The 14,096-nt window shown below is 40.5% G+C and overlaps 2 protein-coding genes across 2 annotated transcripts in view; both read left to right on the forward strand.

Moving 5' to 3' along the window:
* Positions 1-9,309, forward strand: part of ppm1lb (protein phosphatase, Mg2+/Mn2+ dependent, 1Lb) — a 37,717-nt gene extending 28,408 nt beyond the window's left edge. Inside the window, exons 3-4 of the mRNA XM_076100756.1 lie at positions 6,547-6,708; positions 8,969-9,309. Coding sequence (XP_075956871.1) covers positions 6,547-6,708; positions 8,969-9,309 — 503 coding nt within the window. The remainder of the gene's footprint in view (positions 1-6,546; positions 6,709-8,968) is intronic.
* A 2,849-nt stretch (positions 9,310-12,158) lies between these two features.
* On the forward strand, positions 12,159-13,015 carry LOC142959164 (ADP-ribosylation factor-like protein 14). The gene is made up of 2 exons (XM_076100369.1): positions 12,159-12,473; positions 12,707-13,015. The coding sequence occupies exons 1-2, from the start codon at positions 12,159-12,161 to the stop codon at positions 13,013-13,015; spliced, it is 624 nt and encodes a 207-aa protein (XP_075956484.1).
* Positions 13,016-14,096: the final 1,081 nt, after the last annotated feature.

Raw genomic sequence — 14,096 nt, forward strand, 5'->3', positions numbered from 1 at the left:
AGATTATGACCATAGACCGTATATGAGAATCGATTATGAACAAGATAAAACACGTTAATATACCTGTCATGTAAACATCACAAAGTCATTAACAGTAAGGTAGTTGCAACAGATTAATGAGGAGCATGTGCTTTCTCATCCACATCTGTTAATTTAACATCTAAGGGAGGTCAATTTCTTTATTCTACGGCAGAAACATTCTTGGCTTATTGAACATGCAGTGGAGAGAGTTGAAATGAGAGAAGCGGAGTAAGCGCTGGACAAATGGAGACGCAGTGAAGAGGTTTTGGTGTTGCGCAGTAACTAATGACAGAGATATATGGCATTGTCACTCCTGGTTTTAGCCTCAAAGTTTTGCCGTTATACTCACGAAAGTTAATTGCTTCGATTCTTTGAACACAGCGACGCAACTAAAATCAGTGAACAATGTAACCGGACAACCTGCACAGACAGCGTGGTGTGGTGAGGGGGGTCTTTGGTATGAAAGGGCCATTGAGAGGGCCTCACATCCTCGAGAGAACGATGGGTCATATGATACACTGATTGTTAAAGTGAAGAATTAGACCTGGAGGCGACCGTCGATTATTACCGAACAGCAAAGGTCATATGCTGCAGATGCATTACCCTTTTTCTTGTACTCACCTGCTCTCAACTTCTTTATACTCTCTATTCTTTCCCTCTGTCTACTTCTGCTCTAAAGCTACTTGGCCTGTTGCATCCAGGCTCCAAGGATCTGTCCATATCCGACTATATTTCTATCAATGCCTGACACTGAGCTTATAGAAACATGTACAGTCGAGCTCCATTACAATGAAAATGCTCCTGCGTTGTTAAATCTAAGCATTGGAAAGGAAGGGATTGAATTTGCTGCAGTATTTGTCTTTCTTGTCAGCGGCTCAGGGAGGGGGGGGGATCTGCTGATCAGGTAATTGTTGTGCATTCTTGTCCCTGTATCTGATTCAACAATCGCATCATTTAGGGTGCACAGCTCCCCGCTTTCTGTCGCAATCAGGGCCTAAATTAAGCTGGCAGGGGAGGAAGAGAGAGTTACAATAGAGAGACTCCCTCTCAATTCAGCCCCCAGTCCCCAGGACAACGGCGTATCAGATTCATCGCCCTGTTCATTTATCTCTCTGTTGTTTATCAGCCAACAAAAGCGCTTGAAAGAAAGATAAGAGAGATGGGACTTTGATGGAATGTCCAGGAGCTTAGTCTATTATGGAAACAGTCTCCGTAATGCGGTGTGGTATTCTGTAGGTACTAACCTTTATGCAGCAGGGTGGCATGTCTCTCGGCACACGTTTGAACCCACGCAAAGCACCCAACAGTGTCCGGTAGTGCATTAGTCCGATACTCAGTAGTGATTGTTACCAGCAGCAATATAAAACAATAGGAATGGTTAGGATTGCAGGAATCTGTGGGGAGAAAAGCATTTTCATCATCCATCTTCTGCAAGAGAAAAATACAAAATGTTTTTTTACATACCAGGAATTACACATACTGTATACTGTATTTAGTCACTATATTACAAAATAATGTTTTATGTACAGGTGAGATAAAACAGTGAATGCGTAGAGAATGAGACCTCTTCACACATAAAGCAAACAACATGAACACACACACACACACACACATTGCATCATTTCAGTGTCTTACGGGCAAAAGGCTGAACTCCCAGGAAGCAGAATTGATATTGTAATGAGAGAAAATGTATTTGTATACAGTTTAGCCCGATAATAACCCGCTGCCTCTTTGGTTGGTAGAAATGTAAACCAGGTTTTCCTGACGTGCCAGAGACGATATCAATGTTCTCAAAACGCTCTTCAGAGTGCAGCTGTTAAATACAAGTCATTTACTTTTTGCTTTTCTCAGCTTTGCGTTTGTTTGCTGCGAGGAGTATTCTTAGCAGACTGTTGACGTCGTGGTTTTGTTATAGCTGTGAGTCATTTCATTTTTCTGCTCTGACTCCAACGGTGTTAATCTTTGTTTGGACTGTTGTTTTGTCTCTGTGAAGCGTCTCATTACTTTAAGAGACTCTTTACATTCCACTCCCCCTAACTTAATGTTTGTTCACACCAAGTATGTTTGCAAGTCTGCAGTGGTTTGTTCAAACTCTTCAGCGTTTCCTCCTTTAGTTCACGTTGTGTGTCGATAAGAGAGCAACGCAATTTGGACAGTTTTGGCACCAAATAATGACGGCACAACTGGTCCTATCAGTTATGTTCACTGTGAACGTTATCGTAAAGTATTTTTTTCTGACTTTAGTTGTTAACTACTATAATAACTATGGACAGGTCAGGAGAATTCTTAACTTACTCCATTTATCTGACTCATGCTACAGCAGAGAACTGATCTGAATAGATGCCTTTGGAAGTTGAGCTACACTGAGGCTTCAGTGACTTGATACAAATGGACCGTTCTGGTGGAGCTGAGGGATTGATGAACTTTACTGAGGACTTGTGATTCTGCCATGTTTTTTCGTTTTTTTTAATCATAATAAGACCAAACACATCTGAGTCTGTGTTGTGTAACTGGAATAGAGATAAAGCAACTGTTGGTGTTTTTTCAACCCAAAGTTAAGTCGGTGTGGATATCATTAATTGAGACTGCTTGCTGGTGTTTACTTGTGCGTGTAGCTCCGTCTGTGGTTCGCTCGCTCACAGGGCTGCGTCTTAAAGAATACGATCCAGTGAGGCGTTTTTAAAAGCTGCCGTGTTGAAATAGATAAAGGATGTTTAGGTGTACAATAAAGGATTGCAAATGGATCAAACTTTATATGGTTGGTAATATAATATAATCAATATTATAGCGCCTTGACTGTATTTTGGGTCCTGCTTTACAGATACACGTGACAAATTGTGGCCCTACAGATAGACAACATAGAGGACCACAGAAGTGTGCAGCTGCAGGATACAAAAAGACAAAATGGTTCCTGAAATCAAGTTCAGTTAAATCAAAGAATACGCAAAAAGATGAAACACTGTTATTAATGTGCTGTGTAGACAAAAGTGAACTGTGAAATGTGTAGCCTGGAGACATGAACATAATGTTGATTAAACATTTGACACAGTCCAAACAGGTTTGACGGGCTCTGGCATCTGATACGTGACAGTTATGGTTATATAACAACACAGTTCATCGTTGCAGCAGACTTTTACATTTCTAATGCCTCAGTTTCCTGAACAACGAGACTCGTTTTAAAGCGGTTCTTGCTCACTGCGTGACTGCACGGCCATTAAATGGCAAAGATTTTCACTGTGATGAATTATCTATCATCTCCAGCCGTTGCAAGTTTGATGTTGTGGTCTGACTATCTGACCTCCACATGAAAAGATTTTTGTGTTAGAAGTCGTTTAAGTGTGTAAGGACTCCGGGCACAGAGGTGCTTTTTTATGTTTCTTCACCCGGTTGGTTGTGTGAATAGGACGTAGAGTGATTCTCTTAAAGGGGAACTCTACTGACTTACAGGTCTTGGGGACTATTGAATACATGAAAGGAGTTGTACAGCGCAGTGGGCAGCGTTGGTTGGAGTTAAAGGCTACAAGTTTCTGGGGCGTGCAGTTAGAAGAAGAAGTGAGCTCCATTAGCCGCTACTAGCATAACGCACCTGACTCTCTCACTGAACTGTCAGTTGTCGGGTTGAATTGTGGGTAATGTCGCACCAGGTTTTGACAATCTCTGGCTCTGCTGCAATAACTTTAAACCTTTTTAAAAAACTGTCCATCAGGAGTCCAGCACTGTTATAAGAGTGCAATGCTAAGGTTGCCGTAACCTTTGTCCATAATTAGAGAGACTTGGATCCATTGGATCATTGCGATCACATGCTTTTCCCAGATATGACCACAATGCCACTGCAGTTTATGAGAGAAAAAAAAAACCTGATTTGTATCATAAGAATTGTAAAGGGAACAAGAAGCACTCTGAATGAATAATTGGTTCAAATGTACACAGGAGCCCAAAGCGAAATCTCACACTAAGGCTTCAAAAAGGCTGAGCCAGAGGCAGCTAGTCATTTAGGATAGAAGGAAAAGAATGGAAAAAAGAATGATACATTATAGAAAGCAGAGATTTTCAAAGCTTCATAGTGACATATAATGTACAAATTCAGAGCGCTGCACAGACTTTATAAAGCAGTTTAAGTCCAGTGCAAAATGCTAAAAATAGCATTGCTATAAATGTTAACAGTCCAAGGAGGTCAGGTAAGACAGTAATGGCTCTTGGGGGGAAAAATGGCTCTTGGGGGGAAAAATGGCTCTTGGGGGGGAAAAAACTCTAGTTGTGGGTGGACAAATGGACAGGTAGTGTTTTTTTAGAAAGGCTTTGAGACAATGAGCCGAGGTGAGCAGGGTGGTGGCAGTCCTGCCCTCTCATTTTTCACCTAAATGCCAAGCAAGCTCGGCGAAGAACATAAATCCATGGGACGTATTCTGGTGCTGTATGGACACTCGTACTCTCCAGGGGTTTTGCTATAGCTCTGAAGGAGTGAATCCGTGCAATGATACAAATTGGAGTCGGGCTGAGAAGTTAATCTTATTGGAGTGTTGAAGGTGTGCCTGGCCAAGCTAAGCCAATAATTAGCATGAGCACAGGGTGCATGCAGGCCATGGTGCCATTTTAATAGGGAATGCTGAACGTGTGCTTGGCATGGCGGGGCTAATTGGGGAAGGGTGTGCAAGGAAGGCACTTCAGTCTATTATCTCTATTGCCATGGGAATATGGGATAAGGATAATTAGCTGGACAGCATGGCAGCTATAGGCACGTGCAGCCGGATTAAGGAGGCATACAATGATGTAACTAATAGAAATGGATTTTTGGCAAACTGTGTTAAAGATTTAGTAAGTCATTTACAATTAAATGGCATCAATATTCACTTCATTCATCTGAGCCTCGCTACCAGCTGGTGCTCTTCTCATAGTTATTTTCTGTTCCTTCTTATTTTCCCTGTTTATCACTTTTTTTCTCACCCAAAGCTATAAATGGGTGTAATAAAATCATTGTCCTGCTGAGAAGTAATCTCTTTTCTCTTTTTTCCTCATGTCTCTCCCCTTCTCTCTCCTAGCTCTCCACACCTCCTCAGCTCTTACTCTTTATTTCATCTGCATCCACCCCCCCCCCCCCCCGCATCTCATTTCTCACACACTGTGACTGCTCAGGGGTAGCACGGGGGGACCGTGAACTGAATGGGAGCACACCATTCATGGGAGAGATGGATTTATTTCATTCAGCTTAACACCAACCGCCTGAGACATAAACTGTCAGGACAGTCAACATCACACCGAGATGGAGGTGGAAATTTAAAGGGATTAGGGAAGTCTCAAAAGTTAGTAGGTCATCCACATTCTTGCGATGGCATTTAAACCAGCTTTGTGTGAATCTTACCCCTACCTCCAGGTCATTTTTTACCTTCTCTCTCTCTTTCTCTCTCTGTCCGGGTGATCCAGACCAGAAATACCCCCCCCCCCCCCCTCTAGTTTTGTCTTTTCTCTGTGTGAGCAGATGGCCAAACAGGCAGATCTGTTCTTTCTCTACAGGACTTTGGATCTCACACAATAGGCCTCAGATTCTGAGTCCAGACTCTGTTCTGCCTGACTGGGAAGCTAAACAAAGAGAGGAAGGAGGAGAAGAAATGAAAGCGTTTCATAGCGTGGTGCAAGGAAGAAAAGTTACTTCAAAGAGTTTTGTCAATGTTTGCATATGATTCATGGATTTCACTGTAGTGCAGGAGGGAAGGAGGCAATTGCTCTCCCCAGATTACTGATTTTTTTAATTACGGTTGCTATATTTAGGTTTGGGTGTTATGACAATGCCATGAGTTTTAATTTCTAAGCAGGACCGGTTTATCGCAATATTGGATTATTTTGGACATCGTGGCTCTATGAATGGCAATATTGGTGTGTCAGTTGGTCCACCACTTTGGTCCAGATGGAAATATCTCAACAATTATTCGATGGGTTGCACAGAAATTTTGTACAGACAACGATTTGGTGATTCCTCTTGCGCTACAGTGAGGTTAACATTTTATCTTTTGAGTGAAATCTCTCGACAATTATTCAATGGACTGCCTTGAAATTTGGTTCTTTCATGTCCCCCTCAGGGTGAATTGTAATAACTTTGGTGATCCTCATCATCTGGTCAATTTAAATTGGCCGCTCGTTTGGTTTATGACCAAATATCTGCGAAACTGAAGACATCAGCCTTAGCTGCACTCTGTGTTTAGAGCTAGTTAGCAAATGTTAGCATGTTAACATAACACAGCATGTTAGCGTTGGCATTATGAGCAGTTAGCATGCTGACGCTAGCATTTAGCCTCACAGTGCCACTAGCCTGGCTGTGAGCCAGGCTTAGTGTTGTTGTTGTATGATTTGTCAGGTACTTGATTTGCTGGATGCCAAAAACATATATTCTTGTCTTGTTATTTTATGCATGAATAGTTTCTATAAATGCACCCTGTTTCAATATTGGCCGAACATTACACATAGCCCACGTTTAATTCTGATGTCATCTACTTCCTTCACCTGCTCCATCTCTCTTTCTCCATCTTTCAGGTACTACGTGTCTGGTGGCCCTGCTGTCTGATAAGGAGTTGACGGTGGCCAACGTTGGAGACTCGCGTGGAGTTCTTTGCGATAAAGACGGCAACGCCATTCCTCTTTCGCACGACCACAAACCCTACCAGCTCAAAGAACGCAAGAGGATCAAAAAAGCTGGTGAGAAAACAGCTGCAGTCCAGACCAGTAGATCTTTCTCAACTGATTCTGAGCAGCAGAACAAGGCTTTAGTTAACACTTGAGGGGACATCAAAACTCCGATTGTTGTCATGAAAGCGTAAAACAAAGTCTTCTTATGATCAAAGCTAAGCACCATTATCCCTTTTTCCACATCTTGTGTCTCTGTGCTCAGGCTGACATCAAACCCGAGAGACTGATAACACGATCTGCTTCTAAAGCAGCATGTTATCAAAAGCAGCCAGACAGCGCACAGTATTTAAGGTGTATTTGAAGGCATAATTCTCCTTCCTGCCCTATCTGCATACTCTCTATGCTGAGTTTGATGTCAAGTTGCCAGATGAGTCAGTGAGCGTGGTCCCTGTAAGGAAAGCCCACCATCTCCATCTAATGGTCTGATTGGGTACTAAAAAAAACCTCACAGAGTTAGTTTCCATTATGTTTACTTATTCGTGCAAAATGTTTGTAATTGTGATACAGATGATTTCCTACAGTGTTCACTTCAGTGAGAGGGGGCGGGGCATCAAATGTTTTAATCAGTGAGTCTCGTGTACAGGAACCACTGGTGTACTAATAAAAACTGCTTATTCAGTAGTCCTCTCCCGCATGGTAGCGTTATCTTGCTACGGTGGTGGTGCGTCTCTCTGTGACACATTCTTGTAAACACAGATACTCAAGAACAATTAATGATATAAACTTTATACCTGCTCCACAGGTAGAGCTGATGTTATTACAGTCTTGGAGCACCTTGCTACAGACATTTACATATTAAACGAGGGAAACCAGATTTTCTTGAAACTGGTATAACTCCGTAATGCTTAATTAAGTGCCGTCTATGCACTGAAAAGAGAAAAAGAAAAGAATGAAAAAGAAACATCTTGATGCAACAACCAATTACAGAAGAGTCAAATCACAAATACCATCAATAATAAAAAAAAATTGAAATCCCCCAAATTAGACCAATGTATTTTAAGCACCACAGAATACAGTGAATATGTTTCTTAGAAAGATTTGACTTGTAATATTGAATATGAATATTTACTATTTGCTAGATATTTGCTTAATGGTAATTCATATTTTATTGTTATTGTTTCTTTCCTCATTTGACTTTCACAATTAAAATTTCCTTTTTTTTAAGGTTATAAAGATTATGTCCTGTAAGTATTTGGGACTATAAAACCCATATGGATTTTCTTTTTGTTTTGTAATTTACATATCCTTTTTACTATTGGATTCTGTGGATCTCAAGATGCATTGTTGGTGTCACTCTTTGGATTTTTTTAATCAATTATTAATGGTGTTACTGTGTAATGTGTTTGTGATTTGACTTATTGGAGGGATTTCAGTCTGTGGCTCTCGTACGAATATGATGTTATTGTTTATATTTAGTTAGTTTGATTCCTCTGACAGAAACGTTGCACTTTCAATAAACTAAGTGCTGACTGTACAGGAATGAAAACAAACTAGATAATTGAATAACTCATTTCTAATAGATACAAGCCATTGGTCTAATGGTAATCTGAGGGCAGAAATGTTTACTAATTAAGGCATTTATCTAAAGAGGCAGTAGCTGCTAAAGTGACTATTGAGGACAAAGAAGTCATGTCCTCTGCTTTTTCTGGGAATTGGGGTATTTTAGTTATCTAATAATAGAAATAGAAAGTTAAACATAATGGGATTTTTTTTTATACTCTGAACTCTCAACCTCAGTATGGTTAAAATCACGGCTACGGTCTTGCTCAGTAGAAACGAGGGAGGCATCCTGACCTAGTATGGAAGTCTTCGTCGTATCATTTCCAGTACAATTCCCTGCTTGCAAATCTGTTGAAGTCGTAGAGGACACACAGCTGTACTTGCAGGATGTGACATGAACTGAAATCTATCCAACATAAACAATTGCGTTCCATGAGCATGAACGGTGAGCACTGTGAAAACATGCCAATGGCACTGATCCATATTATTTTTGCACTTTGATGTGTACACTGCAGTCTCATAGTTGATGGTAACCACGAGAGACTTTGCGAGTTGGTTCAGAGGAACAAAAATAATCTTTTATCTAATGGCAGTAAAATGTAAAACATCTGTTTCTCTCCTTTATCTCCTTTTCCTCTAATCTTTGTGTTCCTCTATCCTCCTCACTTCCTTGCATTCTTTCTAACGCCTCCCCGCTCCCCCTTGTATGCCACTTCCTACTCTCTATTGTATCACTTTCCAACCATTTCCCTTCTACGTTCCTTCTCAGGTGGGTTCATCAGCTTCAACGGCTCGTGGCGTGTCCAGGGCATCTTGGCTATGTCCCGTTCTCTGGGCGATTACCCCCTGAAGAACCTCAATGTGGTCATTCCTGATCCGGACATCATGACGTTTGACCTGAACAAGCTGCAGCCGGAGTTCATGATCCTGGCGTCGGACGGCCTGTGGGACACCTTCAGCAACGAGGAGGCGGTTCGCTTCATCAGGGAACGACTGGGCGAGCCTCATTTTGGCGCTAAGAGCATAGTCCTCCAGTCCTTCTATCGTGGCTGTCCTGACAACATCACCGTGATGGTGGTCAAGTTTAAAGGCAAGGCCAGCGAACAGTAGACCACCCGTCTACCACACACAGTATCTATATTATGTTTGAATAGGAGTAAGAATAAAGTAGGCTTGACGAAAGATTTAAAAACTGAGTCCCCAATGTTTTGAGTGACAACTATTTCTAATACATTTACATATGTTAACCTTTCAGTGCATCAAACCACCCCTCCTCTACTTTTACTGCTGAAAAAGTGACACTTGGAGTTTTATTTCCACAATATTTCAAAGGTGATGTCTTTCCCTCAATGTCGATTTGACCACTAATTGTTGTTTTTAGTTTCCTGATTGTGTTTCCACGTCATTCAATTGTAAATTGACATTTACTGAGTGACTGCACTGAAAAGGTTATTTTATCAGATACACGTCATGGTGCAACTATGAATTTATTCCCTTTATACATAAACAACACGAATGATAATATGCATATGCTTGTTCAAATATCACCAGTCATACTGTACAGCAATAGAACCAATTACAATGGTCATATCACACTTGCTGAACATTGAAACTCCTGATGTACGGATGAATTAGGTGTTTTGTTTGGAGTTGCCCAATTTTACAAGTTTAGATCTTGAATGTCTTAGCTTACTTTAAATGATTGCTGTTAGTTTCTGTGCGGATAAAGTCTTTTTCTGTTTTTATTGTTGCTAAAGTTAAAGATTATTTTTAAAGCCGAGACTCTTGTTAGATCCCGAACCTTATCATAATCCATGTAACTACTGATAATAACTGTTGGATAATGCAGCATAGCTTACAACTTTTTTTAAAGCAATACCTTGTGGTGATAATGTTGTAACATCTCATTGTGACTCTTAACTGCTAATTATTAAATCACAAAGTTTGTCACATGCCATCTGATAATATAATAACTGACTGTTAATTTAAACTTGTAAGAAGAAGGTAATAATTGAGTTATCACATATAATAATTGGCAGTTATACATTTAATATTATTTAGGAATTAAGATTAGCATGTAAAGTTTAGAAGCCTTTTAATAGGCTTCTCTTTTACACATTGACTTGCTATTCCTTCATCTGACTCGTCTTACATTATCATTCACTACAATCGACGCAAGATATAAATGTACAGAAATTGACAGCTTACTGATACGTCTTCTGTTAACGACATGTCATATTTATCCTGACACATATCACATTTCCCTGACCTATAACTCAAAATGTAACAAGGAATGAAACACGTTATTTTGCCTTATTTTCTAAACCATTAATTACCCGTCTGCTGAAGTCTGCTGCAAAAACTACTTCTCGGTTTTTAATGTAATGCAGTGGATCATGCCGTGCACACTGCACGACGTCTGTGTCGGACCTTGTTAACTCACATGTGGAATAACCTTGTGGAAAGAAATGTCTCCAAGAGATATGAAATTGTAAGATGAATGTACATACTGTCCTCATGTTATTATCACCCATCCACTGTTTACACAGCAACGAAGAAAGCAATGCGCCTGTTCCTGGATTGTTTAACTTCAGAGATATATATCAGATAAAAACTGTTTGTGCTTTTTCAGTTCACATTCTCCCTTGATAATGTACCTTGCAGAGTGTTTATGTGGCATTTGTACTTGTTTTTGTTGATTTTAATAAACTGTAAAAGACATGAAAAATGAAAAAGGTAACATTAAAATGATAAATGATCATTTTCTCTGCGTCTGTGTTTTTTAAAAATGTATGTAGAGAATATAATCTGTATATCTATATCATACAAAAAAGACTGAACAAAAACACCAACATTAAAATTTGCAGTAAATATCTCGAGAGCTTGTTCTTTCGCTTAGTTTTTCCATAATGTTCTCTGTCATGGTTTATTGTTTTTGTTTAAAGACAGAAAAAGCAATGAAAGAGATTAAACAATTTATAGAAATCAGACAAGGACCCTTGAAAAGCTTGGTTTTAGTCATTGTGTGCCACCTTCTGGGCCACCAGAAGATATTCAGTCCACATGTACTATTATATTAGGGCTGAGCTGTTACAATTCTCTGATCAATTCAAGTTTTATCATATCATATACTCGTCATTCAATTGTCAGAATCACATTAAAGAAAACAGAATAGCTTTGAAAACTAGTGACATATACCCAGAAATATTACAATGTCAAGTGGTCATACAGTAATAATTAGGGCAAACAAATCAGATGTTTTAGAAGAAAAAAATAGATACTATTATATTTATTGGTATTGTACTAATTGTGAGAATTTATCACTTGGATCATATTGTCCAGTCCTACTGTAGTAAAGGTTTGTGCAGCGCTATAGTTAATCATAATAATTCAAAACCTGTTTCATATACATTGTTATTCATTTGAGATTAATAACAAATTCCTAGAAGATATTTTTACTGAGAGCTTTCTGTCCAAAGATAAAACTACATTTACCCGACAGTCCGGGGCCAGTAATCCTCCAAAATGTCCCTGTGATGTCATTGCTACAACACATCTAGCCAGGAAGAAACAGCAATCCTCCCGTTGTACATGGACTTCCTGGCTGCTGGTTTGTATGATGATCTGCAGCAGGTGTGATGCGACTCCTCCGACCGTACTGTGGTAACCAGAGAACTGTACGCAGTTAGTTGCACCATCACTTTGTATATAAATAGCTTTACTGAAAGCTACGCAGGGACAAAAGTACTCCCATCTCTACAAAGGGGAGGGATCCCTCTGCTTGTCCGTACATAAAGCATGCTGATTGTAGACAGTCTCCATAAGAGAGCGGACACACTAAGCCTACAGATAGACTGTACAAAAGGAGCCACTGGGTGCAGGCAGCTCGGTTTACACAGCTGTACAAAAAGAAAAAGCCTGCTTATTTTCAATATAGACACAAGCTACAATTTTAGGACATGGGCATGCATGGATCCAAGCCTCGGAAACAAGCACAGGTCCTGATGCTGGGTCTGGATGGATCAGGAAAGACCACCCTGCTCTATAAGCTAAAGTACAACGAGAGCGTGGTGACCGTTCCAACAGTGGGCTTCAACGTGGAGACACTGGAGACCGACAGGAGCAGCCCGGGCCTGACGGTGTGGGACGTGGGGGGCCAGAAGAAGATGAGGCCCCATTGGAGGCATCACTATACTGATACAGCCGGACTGGTGTTTGTGGTGGACAGCTGGGATCAGAAACGGCTGGATGAGGCCTGCAAGGAACTTCATCGGGTAATTAAATCACAGAATATTTGTTGCTTGATTTATAATTGTTTGCATTAAAAAACATAAAAAATGTCCTTAACTCAGTTTACAACTAAATTACAGTGTGTTATAGCACATTGAACCACATATGGTTGAGCTGAATAGGTGGGTTAAACGCAATAAACCCGTCCATCTAAAAAGTTTGTTTTACATTGTAATAATTAAAGCGTTCTTCACTTCCTCGTTTCCACTTACTATAGGTCCTAAAGTTCGAGAGTCTCAGAGGAGTTCCTCTCGTGGTCCTTGCCAACAAACAGGACCTCCAGGCAGCTCGAAGCCCAGAAGCGCTTTGCCTGACACTGGACTTGAGAAGAGCGTGCGAGGGCCGGGCCTGGTTCATCCAGCCCTGTTCAGCTATCACCGGCACGGGACTAGAGGAAGGTTTCAGGAGGATAGTGTATCTGATGAAGACTCCATTTAAACAGACTCAGGAAGATTTTAAGATTAAGATGAAGTCTAAGGGCTTCAGTGTCACAGCTGCGAAACAAGTCTTGCTCTGCAGCAGATGATGGATGAAAGTCTTTTTTGAAGATTCATTCAAACGGCATGATTCCTCTCGCCTGCCAGTGTAAGTCATCAGCAAATGGCCTCACTGTGGCTTCTATAGGATTAAATGAGAGGAGGTGATAAAAAAAGGGGATTAGATTATCACAACTCAAAGTGTTAATCTCTGTGGCAGAAAGCACTTTTAATCAGTCCTGGGGAAGACAAGGTATCTTTGGACCATTGTGATAACCCATGAGGATGCTGCGAGTAATGTCAGGTTATGACAGGCGGTGTGTCACAAGCTGAAATGAGCCGTTTGTGGTAATCCAGTCTGAGAGGGTTCACATGTAGAAAACTGGCTGATAAAAACCTGTATTTGTTTGGTCAAGATTCTGTGGCACAAAGACATGTTCTCTAATTGTGCATTATCTTATTTGTGTTCATTTGTATAAAACACTTGTTGTGGTTACTATTTATTTATTCACGTCATGTTTTGAACATGCGTGTCAATGTCATGCTTGCGTTTCAATGTTGTTTTGTTTATTTGTTGCAATAAAATAAAAATGGTAAAATATCTGTAATCAAATAAGGTGCTTCTGGGTCCTGAGATTTTTACAAACTAATGTCAATTAATTAAAATATATAGTGTAAAATAAGTGTTTGCATAAGTATTCACCCCCTTTAAAGTGACTGACCTAATTCAACAGAAGTCCAGCTAGTTGATGCCAGCAGTGTCACAAGTAGTGAAATGGAGATCACCTGAGTGCAGTTGACCTGTGTGTCAAGTGAATTTAGTATAAAAACACCTGTCTGGGAGGTCCAGTCTCTGGTTCATCAGTATTCCTGCTACAATTGCAACATGAAGACAAAATAACACTCCAAGCAACTCAGAGAAAAGATCATTGAAAAGTACGAGTCAGGAGATGGCTACAAAAATATCTCCAACTCACTGCACATCCCACAGAGTTCAGTTCAGTCCATCATTAACAATTGGAAGGAGTATGGCACTTGTTTAAATCTCCTAGAGCTGGCCGTCCTCACAAACTGAGTGACCGGGCCAGAAGAGGACTGATGAGGGAGGCCACCAAGACACCTAGGACCACT

Source organism: Anarhichas minor, unplaced genomic scaffold (assembly GCF_050575085.1).
Source record: "Anarhichas minor isolate MPS153535 unplaced genomic scaffold, ASM5057508v1 ptg000026l, whole genome shotgun sequence".
Classification (NCBI taxonomy): Eukaryota; Metazoa; Chordata; class Actinopteri; order Perciformes; family Anarhichadidae; genus Anarhichas; species Anarhichas minor.

Excerpts from the sequence above, each read along its gene's own strand:
- LOC142959164 (XM_076100369.1), top strand. The coding sequence starts at position 12,159 with ATGGGCATGCATGGATCCAAGCCTCGGAAACAAGCACAGGTCCTGATG. Across the intron at positions 12,474-12,706 it reads CCTGCAAGGAACTTCATCGG|GTCCTAAAGTTCGAGAGTCT; the intron begins GTAATTAAATCA and ends CACTTACTATAG.